This window comes from Pseudopipra pipra, chromosome 2, assembly GCF_036250125.1.
Source record: "Pseudopipra pipra isolate bDixPip1 chromosome 2, bDixPip1.hap1, whole genome shotgun sequence".
Taxonomy (NCBI): Eukaryota; Metazoa; Chordata; class Aves; order Passeriformes; family Pipridae; genus Pseudopipra; species Pseudopipra pipra.
The window spans coordinates 119,159,534-119,177,227 of record NC_087550.1 but is presented as its reverse complement, the minus strand read 5'-3'; the positions used below and the strand labels follow the sequence as shown (position 1 = coordinate 119,177,227).

General features: G+C 59.9%; 1 protein-coding gene across 13 annotated transcripts in view; it reads left to right on the top strand.

Annotated features, from left to right (window-relative positions):
- Positions 1 to 2,064: 2,064 nt before the first annotated feature.
- The window catches only part of STIM1 (stromal interaction molecule 1), a 67,927-nt gene continuing 52,297 nt past the window's right edge, over positions 2,065 to 17,694 (top strand). For 5 of the 13 annotated variants that reach the window (XM_064647214.1, XM_064647216.1, XM_064647219.1 and 2 more), the window contains exon 1: positions 2,068 to 2,370. In XM_064647214.1, the coding sequence (XP_064503284.1) occupies positions 2,241 to 2,370 (130 nt within the window). In that variant the 5' untranslated portion in view covers positions 2,068 to 2,240. Of the gene's footprint in view, positions 2,371 to 17,694 lie in introns of all 13 variants that reach the window. The other 8 variants (XM_064647210.1, XM_064647213.1, XM_064647218.1 and 5 more) reach the window with 4 other exon arrangements.

Here is a 17,694-nt window from a genome sequence, read left to right as displayed (position 1 = left end):
GGGCGCGACCCCCGCGCGGGACCCCCGCACACCCCCGCACCCCACGGGACCACCCCGAGCGGGGACCCGCAGCCCCCGGGGCAGAGACCCTCTCCCGGCTGCCTGGCCCCCACCCCGACCCCCCACCCCAGCACTCACCATGACCCCACCTGGGACAAACCCCACTGGGGGCTCCCTGGGGACATGGGGGTGACCCCAGGGCCTTGGGGTTCCTCGGGGGCGGGGTGAGGATCGGATGGGGGCACAGTGGGGACCATCTGCCCCGGGGGGGCCTGGGGCCACCCTGCTGCATCCCAAGGGGGAACAGGGGGTCCTGGGCTGCTGTGGGGTCAAAGCCCCCTGAGCACAGCCTTGTCCTGCTGGGTCAGGGCCAGGGGAGCCCCAGGTGCTCTGAGAGTCCCCACAAGGGCCAAGACCCCTGAGCTGGGGGTCCCCATAGGGGCCAGGCCTCCCCCACAGAACCCACAGCCCTTGGAGGTCCCTGGGGCAGGAGGGGCTCGTGGGGGTCACCCGGGGCTGGAGGGGGGGCAGTTCCCTGGGGAGTGAGTGGTCTGTCCCCGTCCTCATCCCGGGGTCTGCAGGTGTGGGACCCCCTGCCCTGTCCCCCCCACCAGCACAGGGGACCAGGACTGGGACCCAACTGGGGACCCCTCAGCCTGGAGATCCCCAGCCCCGTGTCCCAACCTGGGCACTGCCATGGCTGGGGGTCCCTACGAGGCGCCTGCCCTGCAGCCTGGGACCCCCGTCCCTCATCCTGGAACCCCCGTCCCTCATCCTGGGACCCCCATCCCGCATCCTGGGACCCCGTCCCTCATCCTGGGACCCCCATCCCGCATCCTGGGACCCCCATCCCGCATCCTGGGACCCCGTCCCTCATCCTGGGACCCCCATCCCGCATCCTGGGACCCCCGTCCCTCATCCTGGGACCCCCATCCCGCATCCTGGGACCCCCGTCCCGCATCCTGGGGCTCCTGGCTGATGACAAGCACCCCTCCGGGGACAAGAGTGACTCTTGTTGGAGCAGCCAGGCCGCGGTGGGACCCGGTGTGACCTTCCCGTGCCCCCCACGGGCTGGTGGGCTCCGGGCACGGGTGGCACCGGGAGGGCGAGGCCCTGGAGGTGTCACAGCTCTCGGGCGGTGCCGAAGTGTCCCCGGCCCCAGTGTGAGTGACAAACCACGTGGTTGGGCGTCAAACCAGCTCTGCCCGGTGAGACGGGTGCTCTGAGGGGTCGGGGTGCTCTGATAATGCGGGGTTCTGTGAGGAGCTGGGGTGCTGTGATGTGTTGGGGTGCCCCGCTGAGCCCAGGGTGCTGTGACAAAGCGGGGTGCTGTGACAGCGGGTGCTGTGGCGGTCCGTGTGACAGTGGGTGCTGTGCGGTCCGTGTGCGGGGACAGCGGGTGCTGTGCGGTCCGTGTGCCAGCGGGTGCTGTGCGGTCCGTGTGCGGGGACAGCGGGTGCTGTGCGGTCCGTGTGCCAGCGGGTGCTGTGCGGTCCGTGTGCGGGGACAGCGGGTGCTGTGCGGTCCGTGTGCGGGGACAGCCCGCGGGGCCGGGGTGCCGTGTGTCCCCCCCCGGACTCGAAGCGGGTCCGGGTCACCCATCCAGGCCCCGCCCGGGCCCGGCCCTGCTGAGCTTCCCCGCCCGCTGTGGCCGCCAGGGGGCGCTGCGCCACAGCGGCGCGCGCGGGTGGGCGGTAGCGGGGGGCGTGGTCACGCGCCCGCCCCGGCTGGTCCCGCCCCGATGGGCGTGGTGCGATATGGCCCCGCCCCCTGTGGGCGCGCGGGGCGGCTCTGGGGCCGGGTGCGCCTCACGGCGGGCGAGACCACTGTGATCGGCCGGGGGGGGAGGCGGGGCCGTCTCAGCGCACACGCAGCGGCGGTTCCGGGCGGCACCGTTGCGAGAAGGCGGAGGGTGGACGGAGAGAGCCGGGGAGGGGTTAAGGGAGAGAGGAGAGCGGGGCTGTCCCGGCAGAGAGGCGGGTGGCGAGCGGGGTTATCCCGGAAAGAGCCCACTGTGTGCGGGGCGATTGGGGCTGTCCTGGGAGGTACCACTGCGGCGGGGGGGCTGCGCTGGGAGAGCCCACTGCGGGCGGGGGGGCCGTTCCGGTACCCGGAGCGCGGCGGAGCTCCGGCGGTGCCAGGATAGCGGGATCGCCGCGATCTGCGGGATCGCCGGGATAAGCGGGACCCCCGGCCCGGGCCGATGCCGAGCGGCAGCTGACGGCGGCGGGCACGCGGAAATGGAGCGGCGGCCGGGCCGGGCCGTGCGGGCGCTGTGCGGCCTCTCCCTCGTTCTGCTGCTGCTGCCGCCGCATCCCGGGAGCGCCGAGCGGGCCCCCGGATCGCACCTGGACGACACGGCCATCGCAGGTGAGACCCGCCGGGACACCCGGAACGGCCCCGGCCCGGCCCGGCCCCGCCCGCCCCAGCCCCGCTTTGGGGCCGTTCCGCGGGGATTTGGGCAAAACGTGCGCGGAGCCCCCGCTGAGCCCGGGCTGGACCCGCGGGGCTCGGGGGGCCGGAACGCCCCGTGTTTGTTGTCGCGGGGCTCCGGCGTTGGGGCCGAAAGTTTTACATTCCAGCTCCTTTGGACCGTCGGGCTCGCCCGGGCGCAGCCGCATCACCCGGGAGCGGGCGGGGGGCTTGGGGGTGCTGGCGTTGTTTCACCTGTTTGCGGGTCTGGCCGGGGGCCGTTCCGAAATCCCGGTGGTTTAAGTTCTGTCTGAGCACGTTCCCAGGTGTGGGACGCTCCCGGGTTCGTGTCCCCCCGCCCCAGGGACGGAGCGGTTCCCACCTGAGGAGCGCAGGTAGCAGAGTCCTGACTCCCGGCTGTTCTGTATCCCCCTATTCCCGTCCCCTCCGCCCCAAAAACCACCCCCATTCCAGCCAAACAGGCCGGAGAGCCGAGCCCCTGGGGATTTTCCCCCTGGAGCCCGGCTCTGGCTGGGAGCCGGGTACACCTCCGTGGGCTCTGCGTCCTTGTGACAGTGCCGAGGTCAGCGCTGGAGCCCGCTCCGTAAATCCTGCTGGGAGCTGTGGGAGCAGGACGGGGATCCGCGGGGGTCCTGCACCCCCCTGAGCCGCAGGTGAGGGGGCCGGGAAGGGTTCTGGAGAGGGATTCTGGAATGGGATTTGGCTCCCAGGAAGCCAAAACACCGAGCGCCACGTGCTGCTCAGCCCCCGGGAGGCTCCGAGCCCCCGCCGCCGGCATCCAGCGGAGCCCACCTGGGTGTTTGGGCAGGAGAAAAGGTGCTGAGCAGTTCCAGACCCCCGTTTCGGTGCTGTGTTGGGCGAGGCAGCAGCTCTCCAGGCTGGAGCTCAGGGAGGGGTTTGGGGTGCAGAGGAAGGAGCGGGTGTTTGGATGAAAGACCCCGGGAAGGGTTTGACTTTGCGAGCAAAACTGGGTGGTGGGAGCAGGGCAGGGAGCAGGCCCTGGAGCCGTGGTGGCAGCAGGAGGAGCGGGATCGGTGCGTGATCCCCGGGCAGGGGGGTTGTTCCGGGATGGGCTCTGTGACTGTCTTCTGTCCCCGTGAGAAGGGGGCTCCTTGTCCCCTCTCCGTGTGCTCCGAGACGCTCGGGCCGGTTCACATCCAGTCTGCTCCACTAAGGAAACTGGATCTCTGCAGTCCTTGCTGAAGCGAGGTTTGTGCCTCCAAGGAATTTCCAACGGAGTTATTTTTGGAGGCCCTGCAGAAGTGTGGCAGCCCGGGTGATTCAGCTGCTGGCTCTGCTTGGGCTGCGAGCGGAGGCAGCGCCGGGCCGGCAAGAGCCCCGGGTTGGGGCCGGCGAGGAGCCCCGGGTTGGGGCCGGCGAGGAGCCCCGGGTTGGGGCCGGCGAGGAGCCCCGGGTTGGGGCCGGCGAGGAGCCCCGGGTTGGGGCCGGCGAGGAGCCCCGGGTTGGGGCCGGCGAGGAGCCCCGGGTTGGGGCCGGCAGCGAGCCCCGGTCCTGGGCCGGCAGCGAGCCCCGGTCCTGGGCCGGTAAGAGCCCCGAGTCCTCGCCCGGGAGCGGCCCCGGTGCAGAGCTCCGGTAAATGCCCCCGGACGGGCTGTTCCCGCAGGACAGGTGCTTTTGGTCGCTCCTGGTTTTCCCAGCCGCGTTCTGTGGTCGCTGCTGGGTCTCCAGACCTGCAAGGGGATGGTACCGGGTTTGGAGCCCCCGACGTGCAGAGGAGGGGTTTGTGTCCCCTGCTCCGTGTCCCCTGCTCCGTGTCCCCTCCCGGCGCAGCCGGGCGGGTCCGAGGGGCTCCTTCCCTCTGCTCCCACAGCTCCCCGTGCCCTCTGGGGCCTCTCGGCCCTTTGCTCTGGAGCTTTGGGAGCGGGGGATGCCCTCGGCTGGCTCAGCTTTTCCCCGTGTGTTCCCTGGGAGCAGGACGAGCCGGGGCGGGAGGCAGAGCTGGGTGTCGGACGGCGTTTTGAAAGCGAAAGTGCTCGTTTTTGACACACTTTCTGAGGTCCCTTTTTTTTTTTTTTCTTTAACTGGAGTTGCATGATTGTAATGATAAAATATCGGCAGCGGCGGCTTTTCCCTGGAAGCAGGGAAGTGTTTGCAGAGGGCGGGAGCCCGAGCTCGGGGGATGCAGCAGCGGGTTTTATGGAGGGTCAGGGGTGATCCCGGTCCCTCAGATACTCTTTTATAAGCAGGAGTGTGACACGGGCAGTTTTATCCATGCGGGAGAATCAGAGTTGGTGACTGAACCCCGGGGAAAATCAGGTTTTTCTCTTGGCTTTGACTCACTCAGAGGCGAGTCGAGGGCTTTAATCTTTGATCTCTAATCTTTTCCTGCCGAGATCAGATTGAAGTTTGGTTCCACTCGGCAGCACAGGAGCCATTTCACAAGGCAGAGACGCTGAGACAGAGGAGGAGGGGGTTGGAGCCAAGAGCAGCCAAAAGGGCTCCCAGCAGGCAGGTTGTGCCCCAGTCCCAGGTTTGGGAAGTTCCCGGTGCTCTCACAGGATGTGTGACCGTCCCACACCTCATTGTTTTCACCCGCCCCTGGTTATTTTTAGCCAGAATTTGTCAGGCCACAGCCTGGCCCGGGATCTTTTCACGCCCCCTAAAAGGGGCAAACGAGGTTCCTGGGGGACAAACTGGACTTTCAGGGATCTTTTTTTCCTCCTTCCACTCACTGTAGTGGGGCTGCTGCCCAAGCCAGCCAGGTTTTGTTTGTTTTTCTGGTCGTTGTCAGAACATCCTCGGGGACTCTGTCAAACACTTTGCACAAGTTTTAGGTGGGTTTGGGTCAAAAGTTTTAAATTCCATCTCCTTTAAGATATTAAGGTGCTCAGAGGCCTCTTCCTCATGAAGTCACATCAGCTGTGAGCAGTTCCTGGGATTTAAGGTGATTCTTGTTTGCCTTGTTTGCCCTCTGTGCAGCCCAGCACAGGTGGGCACCTTCAGGTGGGGCTTCAGGTGTGTTTGTAGGAGACCCAAGGAAAACTGGCTGTGAAGGGGCAGGGATCTGCATGACTGGGATCCTGGTTCCTTTGGTGGTGACACCTTCACCTGCAGACAGATCCAGACCCATCTCCAAGCAATCCTATGGAAGTGGTGCCCTGAGCCTTATTTCATTTTCTGTGGAATCCCTTCCTGTGGTCTTGCATCCCTGTGGATGAAGGGCTGTGTCCCCACGCTCTGCCTGTGCTGGGGAGGTCTGGGCTCTCAGATCAGGGATCTTAGTGTGGATTTTTCCTGCCTCTGTCTCCTGCAAGTTAAGGGATGGGCTTTGGACAGTGTGTTGGGATTGAGGCATTTTTGGGGAGATGTGGAGCTCGTGTGCCAGGGGCTGGTGGGGGCTGGACCCTCTGGTGCAGGGATGGGACAGGCTTTGGTGGCTTTTCCTTATGCCAAGCAGCTCTTCTTTCCCTTCCTTTCTCCTTCTCCCTGCCCTGTTTGCTGCTCCCCTGTGTTGATTCCTCAATCACATTTGCTCTTGTTCAAGTGGTTTAGAACACAGGTTATAAAAATAACCAGTGTATCCAAAGAAAACCTGGAGAGCTGTGCCCAGGGCTATTTCTGTGTTTGCCTGGAGCACCTGGAGCTGCACTTAAACCCACAGAACATCCCATGGACACAGTCCAGCATGGGGAGGGGGGGCTGCAACCACAGCCTTTGAACTGGGCATTGATTCCCAAGGGGGAAGACACTCATTTCTGGGGGAGGACACTCATCTCTGGGGGAGGACACTCATCTCTGGGGGAGGACACTCATTTCTGGGGGAGGACACTGTGCCCAGGCACTGTGGCTGAGCACTCCTGTCCTTGCCATCCCAGGCCCCGGGGCTTAATTGGAGGTGAATCCTTCACTGCTGAACCTTGGGAAGTGATGGGTTTGGACTTGTGGGACCTGAGCAGGACGTGGCCTCAGCAGAGCCTTTGGAAGCTCCGTGATGCATCATCCTGCAGGGTGGGAGCGGGGCTGGTTCTCCTCCCTCTCCCGATTTAAACGCTCCCGTCACGGAGGGAACCGTGACGCCGGTGCGGCTCCTCCGTGTGCTGGTGTGCGTCACCCGCCCCTGTGCCAGAGCCAGTCCCTGTGCCAGAGCCACGGCCGTGCCCCGTCCCTGTGCCAGAGCCAGTCCCTGTGCCAGAGCCACGGCCGTGCCCTGTGCCAGAGCCACGGCCGTGCCCTGTGCCAGAGCCACGGCCGTGCCCCGTCCCTGTGCCAGAGCCACTCGCTCCATGGGCTGCAGGGTGCTGGAGAGGCAGCCTCTGGAAAGGGGCTGCTTGTTGGAGGCAGGAGGTTGGATGAAATCCGTGGTGTTTGCTGAGACACCGCTGTCGGTGGGAGGTTGGGCTCGACGCTCTTGGAGGTCTCTTCCAAGCTCCAGCATTCCAGGATTCTGTGATCTGGCTGCTCTCTGAGCTCAGTGCCCTCCCGGTGCTGTGGGAGCGGAACCAGGGCAGGATTTCATCCCGATATTCCTGTGCTGGGAACCTCCAAGCCCTGTCCTGGATCACAGCCCCGGGAGGGGCACAAGGACCTGCCTTGTCCCAGCACACCCTCCTGCAGCTCTCCCTGCTTTGATAGAACACTTCCTAAAGGAGCTTTTGGCTCCAGGACTGGAAGGATTGTGCAGTTCGATTAACCCTTTCAGGTGTGCAGGGTCACTGAGCAGGACTCATCTGTGAGTGGTGGCTTCGGGCTGGGCAAGGGAGGAAGAGCAGTTGTGAGAATACTTGGAAAAGCCTGCCAGGAAACAGGCCCTGTTCTTCCCCAGCTCGGTTGGAAGCCACAGTGGATTGCACAGCCTTGGGAAGGAAACTCATCTCGAGGAATTGCCATTCTGAGAGGTGCAGGAACTGTGTTTTGGCAGCAAACTGTGGCCTCGTGGAGGAGGAGGAGGAGCAGGGCTGGCTGGGCAGCACTGGGAGTGCTGGGCACCTCCTGCTCATTCCCTTCCCTGCTGGGCCCGGGAGCAATGCTCAGCTGGATCACAGAGGGGATTTTAATTGAATTTCTTGTTAGATTATTTATTTACTCCTTTGCACAGCAGCTCTCTGCAAGCCCCCAGTGCCCCTCGGGTGGTCCCTTCCAACAGGAGCGGTGCAGGTGGAGCTGGAGGGAGCTGGGCCTTTCCCTGGGGGGGCAGGGATACACCTACCCCCATGTGGGAAGTGCAAGGCAGCAATCCCCCTGTCTGCACTTTCCTCTCAGGAGGGGATGGAGCAGTAAATGTGTGATGGAGGAGCCTCCTGACGTCACTTAATCTGGGATGCCTTGATGATCTTGGAGCAGAACCTCGTCCCAAAGGGTGTAAGAAGGGAGAGGAATTTGCTTTTCTGTTGCCTGCACAGTTTCTCGTGGGCTGCCTGGGTATGTTGGTACACTGTGATTCCATGTCAGGGCTCTTCCCTTCTCCTCCAGGCACGGGAAGGATCTCTGGTGACAGTGCAGGGGAGCTGTGTTACCCTTCAGAGAGTTGTGGTTCATGATCTGCCCAGTTTTTGGTGAGGGAAGGGAAGTAAAAGGCCCTCCTGGTGTAATTCCATGTAGATTTAGCATTGGCAGGGGCTGCCCAGGGAGGTTTGGAGTGCCCAGCCCTGGAGGTGTCCCAGGAAGGCCTGGCCGTGGCACTCAGTGCTCTGGGCTGGGGGACAAGGTGGGGATGGGGCACAGGGGGGATCCATGGGCTGGGAGGGCTTTTCCAGCCCCAGGGATCCTGGGATTCTGTGATTTGTTAGTTTAAAGGCTGTTTCTGTGAGCAGGTAGTTGAAAAGCAGCCGTTTTCCCTGAGGTTATCCCTGTGCTCCTGGAAATCCTGCTGCTGGTCCTGCTGGGAGCTGTGCTGGTGGCTCCTGTCCCACGGTGGCTCTCCAGGGTCAGTGCCAGCCTTGGACACCTTCAGCTGCTGGACTGTGCCCAGCCTGGCATTCTGCTTCTCAGAGCCCTAATTACACACACCAATTAGTGTAGAAAAAGCTGTTTCCTTCATTAATTAGCTTTGCTTTCAATCCAGAGAAGGGGAAATGAACTTTTGGGCAGGTGGAACAAGCAGGAGAGCTGTGGCTCTTCCTGGGCAGCTCTGGGATTCCCACTGGAACTGCCTCTTTGGGAGTTGGGGGGGTTCATTTTCCTGGGTGGTCCTGGCTGGAGCCCCGCTGTGGAAACCTGCAGGGGCAGTGTTGGAATGTGCTGGAAACAGGACACTGGACGTTACCTGATGGCAGGGGAAGGTCTGGCAATCCCCCCAGCCTCAGGACCTGCTGCTTCCCCCTCCTGCCCTCAGGCCTTTATTTGCTGCTGGAGTTTGGGGATGTTTCATGTTCCTGAGCCATCTGCTCCCCTCCTGTGGCTGATCCAAGTGGGGCTCTCTGGAACACTTTAATTTTCCCTTGCCTTCCTTTCACCCAGTCCCTGCAGTGCTGTCTCACTCGTTTCCTGGTACCTCCATGGCTCTGTCAGGGCAGTTTTAGGAGCTGATGCTGGAGACTTTGGTGATGCCATTCATTGCTCCATCACTCCTGCAGCACACGGGAGCCTTGAGCAGCTCCTGCCTCAAACTGAGCCTCTGCCAGGGCCTCCCCCCCTCACAGCCAACAATTCCTTCCCAATATCCCATCTATCCCTGCCCTCTGGCACTGGGAAGCCATTCCCCGTGTCCTGTCCCTCCATCCCTTGTCCCCCGTCCCTCTCCAGCTCTCCTGGAGCCCCTTTAGGCCCTGGCAGGGGCTCCAGGGTCTCTGCAGTAATAATTACAGCACTGTGAATGATAAGGGTGCCAGGCAGGACTGTGCCCAGCTGATATATTTATTTCCCCTGGCAGTGCAGGCTGAAGTCCCCAGCCCTGCTTGGTGTCAGACCATCAGAGCAGCAGAAGGAAATCCTTGGGGAACCACACGAGTTTCTGCCCCTGAATTGTCCCTGTTTGTTTTCTCCCCGTGAAACAGTACCGGGATGTTTGTTTGTTTGTTTGGATTATGGGCCTATTTTTAAGTAACCTATTTTTTCCACTTTGGAAAAAGTATTAACTGGCTGTGTGTCATGGACATCTGTGGAGTCTGACTTTGGGAACCACCAAGTGCTCCTTGGAAGTCTCTCACCAGCCTGAGTTGTTGCCCCTTTGGTAAAAGTGTACATATTTTTCTTTGTGTGTGTACACATTGCTGAGCTTTGCTGGAAGAGACGTTTTCAGGACCCACAGAGGCAGATCCAGCCCTTCCTGGGAAGTGCACTTTTATCCCACCTGGGAGCTCTGCATCCCCTCAGTTCACTGCCCCTTCACCTCCTCCAGGATCTGGGAATCCCTGAGCCCAGCAGTGCTCAGTGAGGGCAGCAGCCATGCCCCTGGAAGGGAGGATGTTTGGAGGACACACACTGCAGGAAAAGCCTCTATTTTTGTAGCCCCGTGTTTGTTTTTCCCCGAAGGACGGAGTTTTGAGGTCAGTTCCTCCAGGTTTGGAGCTCTGGGGCCTGAAATTCTGGTAGGACACAAACACAATAAACAGGAGAACTTGAGGAATGTTCCTCTCCGAGTTCCAAAGGAACAGCTTGCTGGTTGGAACAGCCTGCCCCTTCCCAGGCAAGGGAGGCTTTGGATTGCAGGGAAGGGAGGAATAATTCAGGATCAAAGCTGCTCAGCAGTGCATTTGTTTAGATCTGTAAGAGTGCCAGGACATAATTAATGTGTGAGTAAGCCAAGGGGAAAGAAAGTTGTTTTTTAACTTGGTACAGAAGGATGGGGGATAAAAACTAAATTTTGAGGGGAGAGAACCAATTCTGGAAACGTCCCTTTCCAAACAGCTGCTGTTGTTAAGGGTGCCCAGTGGGTTTGTTCCTCCCACTTTGCAGCTGGGAGGCAAAAATTCAAGTTTGGCATCTTGTGCTGGTCAGGGAGGAGCTGCAGGACTTCAGGTGGGGTGTGGATGGATACCTGCAGGCCAGGGAGCCCCCAGAAGCAGCATTCCCTCAATCCTGTCTGTGATGGCTTTTCCCACCTGCTGGGGCTGTGGGTGAGCTCTGAGGGTCGGGAGGAAGGAAGGGATCCCATCCCAGGCTGTGCAGGTCCTCGGGGAGCCTTCCAGCTTTCTCCTCTGCTTGGCATTCCTGGAGCTGGATCCGGGTCTGGCCTGTCAGCAGCAGGATTAGGCTTGTGGGAAGTGAAAAGAAATAAATCAGGACTGAGGTGTTATGGGAAGATGGCTGATGGAAGAGCTGAGCGTTTCGGAAGGGAGGCAGTGGCTCGATGTTCCCAGGATTTCATGGTGTGTCTGCTCTGGAAACTGCAAAATAAGGAGGAGATTTGGTTTTTTCTTTCTTTTAAAACCTGTGGAAAGGATCAGTAGAGGACTTGTCCATGCCTCTGCTTTTAGCTGTGGGGTGTGTGGACCCCGAGGACTCTGCATGGGGGGCTCAGGTCGGTTCATCCCGGGGGCAATCCCAGCACCTTCCACCGGGATTGGGGCACAAACAGCAGCTGGTGACCCTCCAGAGGGATCTGGGGTGTTGGATCGTGCCCAGCACTGCCAGAGCAGCCCCATCTCTGCTCTGTGGCTCATGCCCAGGGTCTCAGAGGGTTAAAAAGCCCCCCTGGAGCCCTGGGCTGGCTTTGGCTGTGGGTATCTGAGAGGGGGGAGCTGGGACCCTCTGCCACAGGGCTGGGAAGGGGAGGAGATTCCTGGGCCTCCCTCGGGCATGGCAGATGGAAGTGGCACCCCTGCAGCCTGGGCTGCTGTGGGGAGAGTGTTTCATTAAGCTCTGTCCTGGGGGCCCTCTGGATGAAGGAGGAGACACTGGGGAAGTGTGGAACCTCCCCTGGAGATGCTGCTGGTTTGGTGGGAGTGGTGACAGCAGCACTCAGGCAGAGGGGGGCTGTCCTGGTCCCACCCCAGCCTGTCCTTGTCTCATCCCAAGTGCTGTCCTGGCCTGGGGTCCTGCTGCTCTCAGAGGTTCCTGGTGGACCCGCCGTTTCCTGGAGATTTGCACTCTGTGTTTTGCAGATAAACAGGTTTTCCTGTCCCTCATTTAGTTTGCTGCACCATTAACAAAAAAAGGCTGGAAAGGGATAATTGGGGGCATTCAGTGCTGCTCTCCCACTCTGCAGGATCACCCCTGGGGTTTTCCTCACAGCTTTTGGGGTGAGAAGTGAGGGGTGGGGGGGTTGCTGGTGACTTTTCCTCCCATCTCTCTTTTATTTTTCTTCTGGGAAAGGAGAAAAAAAATGTTTCGTGCATCAAAGGGTGAGGCTCAGCCCTTGGAGTTTGTCATCTGGGAGCTGTAATGGGAATGTCTGGCATTCCTGTGCCATCCCTGGGAGATGGATATCTTCAAAGGGCTCTCAGAGGGAGCGTTGCTGTCTGTGTCTCTCCCTTCCCGCGGGCTGTCCTGGGTGTGATGCCCCTTTGGCAGTGACAAGTGGCATTGTCTGTGTCCCCTCTGGAGCTCCAGGTGCAGGAGCTGTGGCTGGGATGGAGCTCCGGGGCTGCTCCTGCTGGCCAGAGCCCCTGGCTTTGGAGAACTTGTCCAACGGGTTTGTTTTTCATCCCGGGGCTATTTTCAGCCTCTCAGCCTAACGAGGTGAAATGGCTGGGATGCTTTCCTGCTCCCTGGGACTGTGCTGGGAGGAGGTATCCTGCTGTCCCCCACCTCCCCTTTGGCTCCGTGCTGTGTCTGTGCCACTCAGGGCTCTGGAAGAACAATTTGGGCTCTGCACAGGCACCCTGGGCACAGGGAGCCCCGAATCCCAGCGTCGTGATGGCCCTGGTGCCCTCCCTTGGGAACGTGGGGAGGATCCAGCACCCTGGGCTCTGTGTGGGAGAATCCCAGGAAATCCAGGGAACGGCACAGCCCGGCTGTGCCTGGGGGGGTTGGGCTGTGCTGCTCCTGGCTCCTGCCAAGAGCATCTGGACCAGGGTGGAGGTCGTCAGAGATGCAGGAAAAGGGGACATTTCACCCCAGCTCATCCTTATTCCCATTGAAAATGTGTGATTGGTTCGTCCTCGTGATTCCTTTGGGAGAAACTCCAGCTGCTGTTTGCTCAGGAGCAGCGGGTTTTAAACCAAACCCAACTCCTGCTCCTTGGATCGAGCCCAGAGAGGACCTATGAGCAAAGGTGGCTTCTCCAGTGTGTGCCAAACACCTGCACTGGGAATGTTGCTTCCAGCTCCTCGGGGTTCCCCCGGTGTATTTAACCTCGTGGTGCCGTAGATGTGGGAGCGCCAGTCTTCCTGTTCCAGAGGCAGGATTCAAGTGCAGGGACCTCATTGCTGGGCAGGAAGTCACCTGGCAGAGCAGGGCACTGAAGCCCTCCCAGAGGTCAGCGTGGTGGCCCAGCCTGTGGCACATCCATCGTTCCTGGGCAGCACCAGGAATCCGTCACTCCTGGGATCCGTCACCGCCGGGATCCGTCACCGCCGGGATCCGTCACCGCCGGGATCCGTCACCGCCGGGATCCGTCACCGCCGGGATCCGTCACCGCCGGGATCCGTCACTCCTGGGATCCGTCACCGCCGGGATCCGTCACTCCTGGGATCCGTCACCGCCGGGATCCGTCACTCCTGGGATCCGTCACCGCCGGGATCCGTCACTCCTGGGATCCGTCACCGCCGGGATCCGTCACTGCCGGGATCCGTCACTCCTGGGATCCGTCACTGCCGGGATCGGGCACCTCGGACCTGCCACGCCTGCGTGGAGCAGGGACGGGATCAGGGATTTGGGGTTTGAACCTCAGGAGCCGAAAAGGGGCATCTGTGAGAGTTGAGCAAATCAACACATCCCAGCCACAGCACTGGGGCCCCGAAATCCCTGCTCCTGGCTGATCCCACGGCGTGGGCAGCAGGGCACGGAGGGAATTGTGCCCCCTGAGTCAGGCCCCACCTGCAGAGCTGCCTCCAGCCCTGGGCTCCAGCAGCAGGAGGACATGGAGCTGCTGGAGCAAGGCTGGACAATGATACTGGAGGTCTTCTCCAACCTAAAATGACTTTGTGGCTGAATTCCTCTGGAATGACCCAATCCCTAAGGAAGGTTTGCTCACCTGTGGCAAACCAGGAACTGCACATGCACTGATGGGGTTTCCTGAGTTACCTGGCTGCACCAGGACACAGCTGTCCCATGAAATGAGGGAATTTGTGTTGGAAGGAAGGAGGGGAAGGGTTTTACTGTTCAGTAGAGTCTTTGTGTGAGTGTTGGTAGAAATGCACGTGAAGGCTTTGGAGCAGAGGGTGAGGAAGGGCTGTTTTGAGTGGAGGGGATCATGGAATCCTTAAGGTTGGAAAAGCCCTTGGAGAGCATCAAGTCCAAGCATTCCCTCAGTGCTGACATGTCCCCAAGTGCCACATCCTATGAAATCCCTCCAGGGATGTGACTCCATCCCTGCCCTGGGCAGCCTGTGCCACTTGTAAGTGGTTTGGACAAGAATTTTTAAGGAACTGCAAAGAAGTTCCCTGTTTTGCAGCAGAGGAGGGAGGAGAACTCCCAGCTCCTTTTCCCCTTTATGCTGCTGCTGGAAGGAATGTTTCCTCCTGCAGGGTTAGAGTCTATAGAGTGGGGTTTTTTCCTAGTTAATGAGGTGTTAAAAAAGATCCAGAGGAGTGTGGGCTCCTCTGAGTGTATTCCTGCCTCACCTGTGTGTTTGTGTTAGGATTTGGCAGGGAATTTCCCTGGGAGCTGGAGTTCTCCCTTTGGTGAACACAGTCCCTTAACCTGCCTGTGGCTGAACGCTGAGTCAGCACAGCAGGACGGAGATGACCCAGGAATTTACACACTCACGGGTTTTCTCTCAATCCAACGTGCCCAAGTGCTGCTGCTCAGATCCTGGTGCTGCTGTCCCTCCAGTCCTGGAGGAGCTGCAGAGAATCACCACCAAATAACGGGTGTAAAAACCCCGGGTTGGGTGAAAGTCGAGCTCTGTGGAGCTCCAGCCAGGGTGTCTTGGGTTGGCTGGTGCCTCCAGCCCAGCTGCTGGCTGTGCTGCTGGGCTCTGGGAGGTGAGGGCTTTAGGAGGGGTTTATCTGTGGCCTAATGATGGCTAAACTTAGCTCGGAGGGGCGGAAATGCTGCAGAGGTGACACTTCTGCTCTGGGGAAGGAAACGCTGCCAGGGCAGGGGCTGGGGCTGTGCTGGGCAGGAGCCTCGGCAGGGAGAAACACAGCTTCCTTTTTTTGGCTTTTGGGGTTTTTCTCACATCAGCTGATGGAGCCTGAAAATATAAAACTGAAAAAATAACGTGAATTTTTTCCCACAAACTCTTTTTTTTCCCCCTCTGAGTGAAGTTGCCAAAACGCTTGGCAAGTGGAGCTTCCCAGTTCCAGCCCCAGCCAGGTGAGCTGGGGGTGGAATGAGATGGTTTTATCCATGTCTGCCTCAAGAAGAGACCAGATGCAGGTTTTTTTAGGGTTTAGCTTTTAAGCTGTCAATGACAACAATATTCTGTTGGTCTCTTCTTTTTTGTGCAGTAATGAGAATACTTTTCATTTTAATTTGCATGCTGAAAGCTGCTATTTTCTCAAGTTTGGTGGTTTATCTCATGCAGAAAGTCCTGGACCCTCCTACATGTGTTTTGGAATAAGAATTTTTTCAAATAAGGCCATCTTTTGTGGTTTGGAAGCACATCACTGAAGGAGCCTCAGCTCCACTGGAAGCTGTGCTGGTCTGTGATGAACCTGCACACAACCCAAGGGCTCTGTTTTCCACTGCAGGTCCTGGGCACTTCCTCTGATTCCCATGTTGGTTCCAAACCCTCCCAGGCTGCTGTTTGACCCAGTCTGACCTTTCCATCCCGTGGGGTGTGTGTTCCACGCTCTGGGTGCTTTGCTGAGGGGCTCTGAGCTCCAAAGGCAGCTCCTTGGAGGGAGAGCTGTTCCAAGGGCCCTGCTCTAACACAGGATACCCCCAGTACAGCATTCCCAGCCCTCGGGGGGGATGAGGATGCAGGGTGGGGATGAGCAGTGGGGTCCTGCTGCCCTGAGCCCCCAGCTGTGGCATGGAGCCCCCAGTGCCCTCACACAGCTCCTCCATGTGTGATTTGGGGTCCAGGGCCCTGCCATGGGTGTGAGGGGAGGGAGAGCCACCCCTGTGATCCCAGCCCAGGGACGGAGCTCTGCTGGAGCTGCTCCGTGTCCTGAGCTCAGGGCTCAGCCTGCACTGGGCTCCCACCCTCCTACCTGAGCCCTGACCCTGCCTGCAGGATTTATGGAGTGCTGGGGAAGGAGCCTGAGGAATTTATTTGTTTGCCCTCCGTGTGCTGCCCAGGCACTCTCTGTGCCGTGGAAACCTGCCCGGCCGGCACAGAGCTGGGCCCTTCCCAAACCCGCCTCTGCCGCTCCCTTCCCGGCTCCAACATGATTTATCCTTCCCATTGAAACTCTGGGGGGCCTTTTCTTACCCACGGAATCGCTTGGAAAGGATCAGTTTGTTCAGCTCAAGTAACAACGGGGTCAAACCCAGCCCTGCCTGGCTCCGTGCCCCCGGTGCCTTTGGATGGCACATTCCCTCCTTGGGCACTTGGGAATAACGAGGGGACACGGATCTGTGGGCAGAGCTGGCTGGGAAGGTGGGAGCTGGGCATTCCAGGGGCTGTGGGGCAGGGCCAGAGAGCACCTGGAACCCACAGCCACGGGGGACACTTTGCCCAGGGGCAGGAAAAGGGGCAGGTGTGTGGTACAAGGGACAGAGGGCAGGGTTAGATTAGGAATTCTTGGGAAGGAATTGCTGGCTGTGAGGGTGGGGAGGCCCTGGCCCAGGTTGCCCAGAGAAGCTGTGGCTGCCCCTGGATCCCTGGAAGTGTCCAAGGCCAGGTTGAACGGGGCTTGGAGCAACCTGGGCTGGTGGAAGGGGTCCCTGCCCATGGCAGGGAGTGGCACTGGATGGGCTTTGAGGTCCCTCCCAACCCAAACCTTCTGGGATTCCATGGTTGGATTGTTGCAATCTGACTCCCAGTGACTGGGATTTGGAAAACTGCCCCTTTCCTGCCTTAACTTCCCCCAAAGTGTGTGCTGTGTGCTCAGCACTGCAGGAGCTCTGGAACAGTGATCCCAACCCTGCAGGGCCTCTCCTGCTACCCAGGGGGGAAGCACCAGCTCAATCCTGGCTTTAAAATGATGGGGCAAAGGTGAGCTGCTGTTCTGGGGGAACCCCCAAATGTGCTCCAATCTATGAGGATTTCCAGCAGGTTCTTCACTCGTGGTTCCTGGTGCTTTGGGCAGGCTCAGGAGTGTTGAGCAGTGGGGTTTAGCAGGGGCAGTGGAGCTGGAGCTGGGCTAAGGAAAGGTTGGGGGTTCCTTCCTCAGGTTTGTGCTGACACAGTGTTGGTGTAAAACGCTGACCCCAGCAGGGACTGTGGCACTGCAGAGCTCTGCCTTGTGTCCAGGGAGCACCTGGAGTTACCAGCTTGCCCTTTAAAGCCTTTTCATCACTACAAAGAGCCTTGATGATTTTGGGGAAGGAGCAGAGGTGGTTTGGGATCACTCCGAAATCCCTGCTGTTCCCAAAGCACGAGTGCCCTCTGATCCTCAGGGAAGCCAGGTGTGGGAGTGACCCCTCCATGTGGGTTTTTCAGGCTAAGGGTGAGGTTTCAGGAGCTGCTGAGCTGATGGAATCACAGCCTGTCATCACTGGAAAATCCTCCTTCCTTGACAGGACAAGAGGAAATGGCCTGAGACTGTGCCAGGGGAGGGTCAGGTTGGACAGGAGGAGGAATTTCCTGCTGGAAAGGGTGGTCAGGCCTTGGCAGGGGCTGCCCAGGGAGGTTTGGAGTGCCCAGCCCTGGAGGTGTCCCAGGAAGGCCTGGCCGTGGCACTCAGTGCTCTGGGCTGGGGGACAAGGTGGGGATGGGGCACAGGGGGGACCCATGGGCTGGGAGGGCTTTTCCAGCCTCAGGGATCCTGGGATTCTCTCGTGATTTTGGCAGCACCAGCTCCTGCACCCCCAGGTTTCATGGCCTAGAGGTGGCACCTCCTGTGACGTGTCACCTCCTGTGATTGTCACCTCCTGCTGCCCCAGCACTGCCAGGACCCCTCTGGGATGAGGAGCCCCAGAGTTTCAGTGCTGCTGAGTCAGCATCTGTTCTGGAAAGTTCCTCTTTCCCTGCTCAGCTCCAGAGCAGTCACTTCAGGGGAGGTGTTACTTGTCCCAGGGGTGACTGTCCCCACTCTCTCCTCCCAGAGGAGCCTTTCCATGCCCAGTGCAGCAGAGCAGAGACACCCAGAGTAACCACTGCTCACAGTGAGTCACTGCAAGACTTTCTTCTTCCATTTCTTTTTT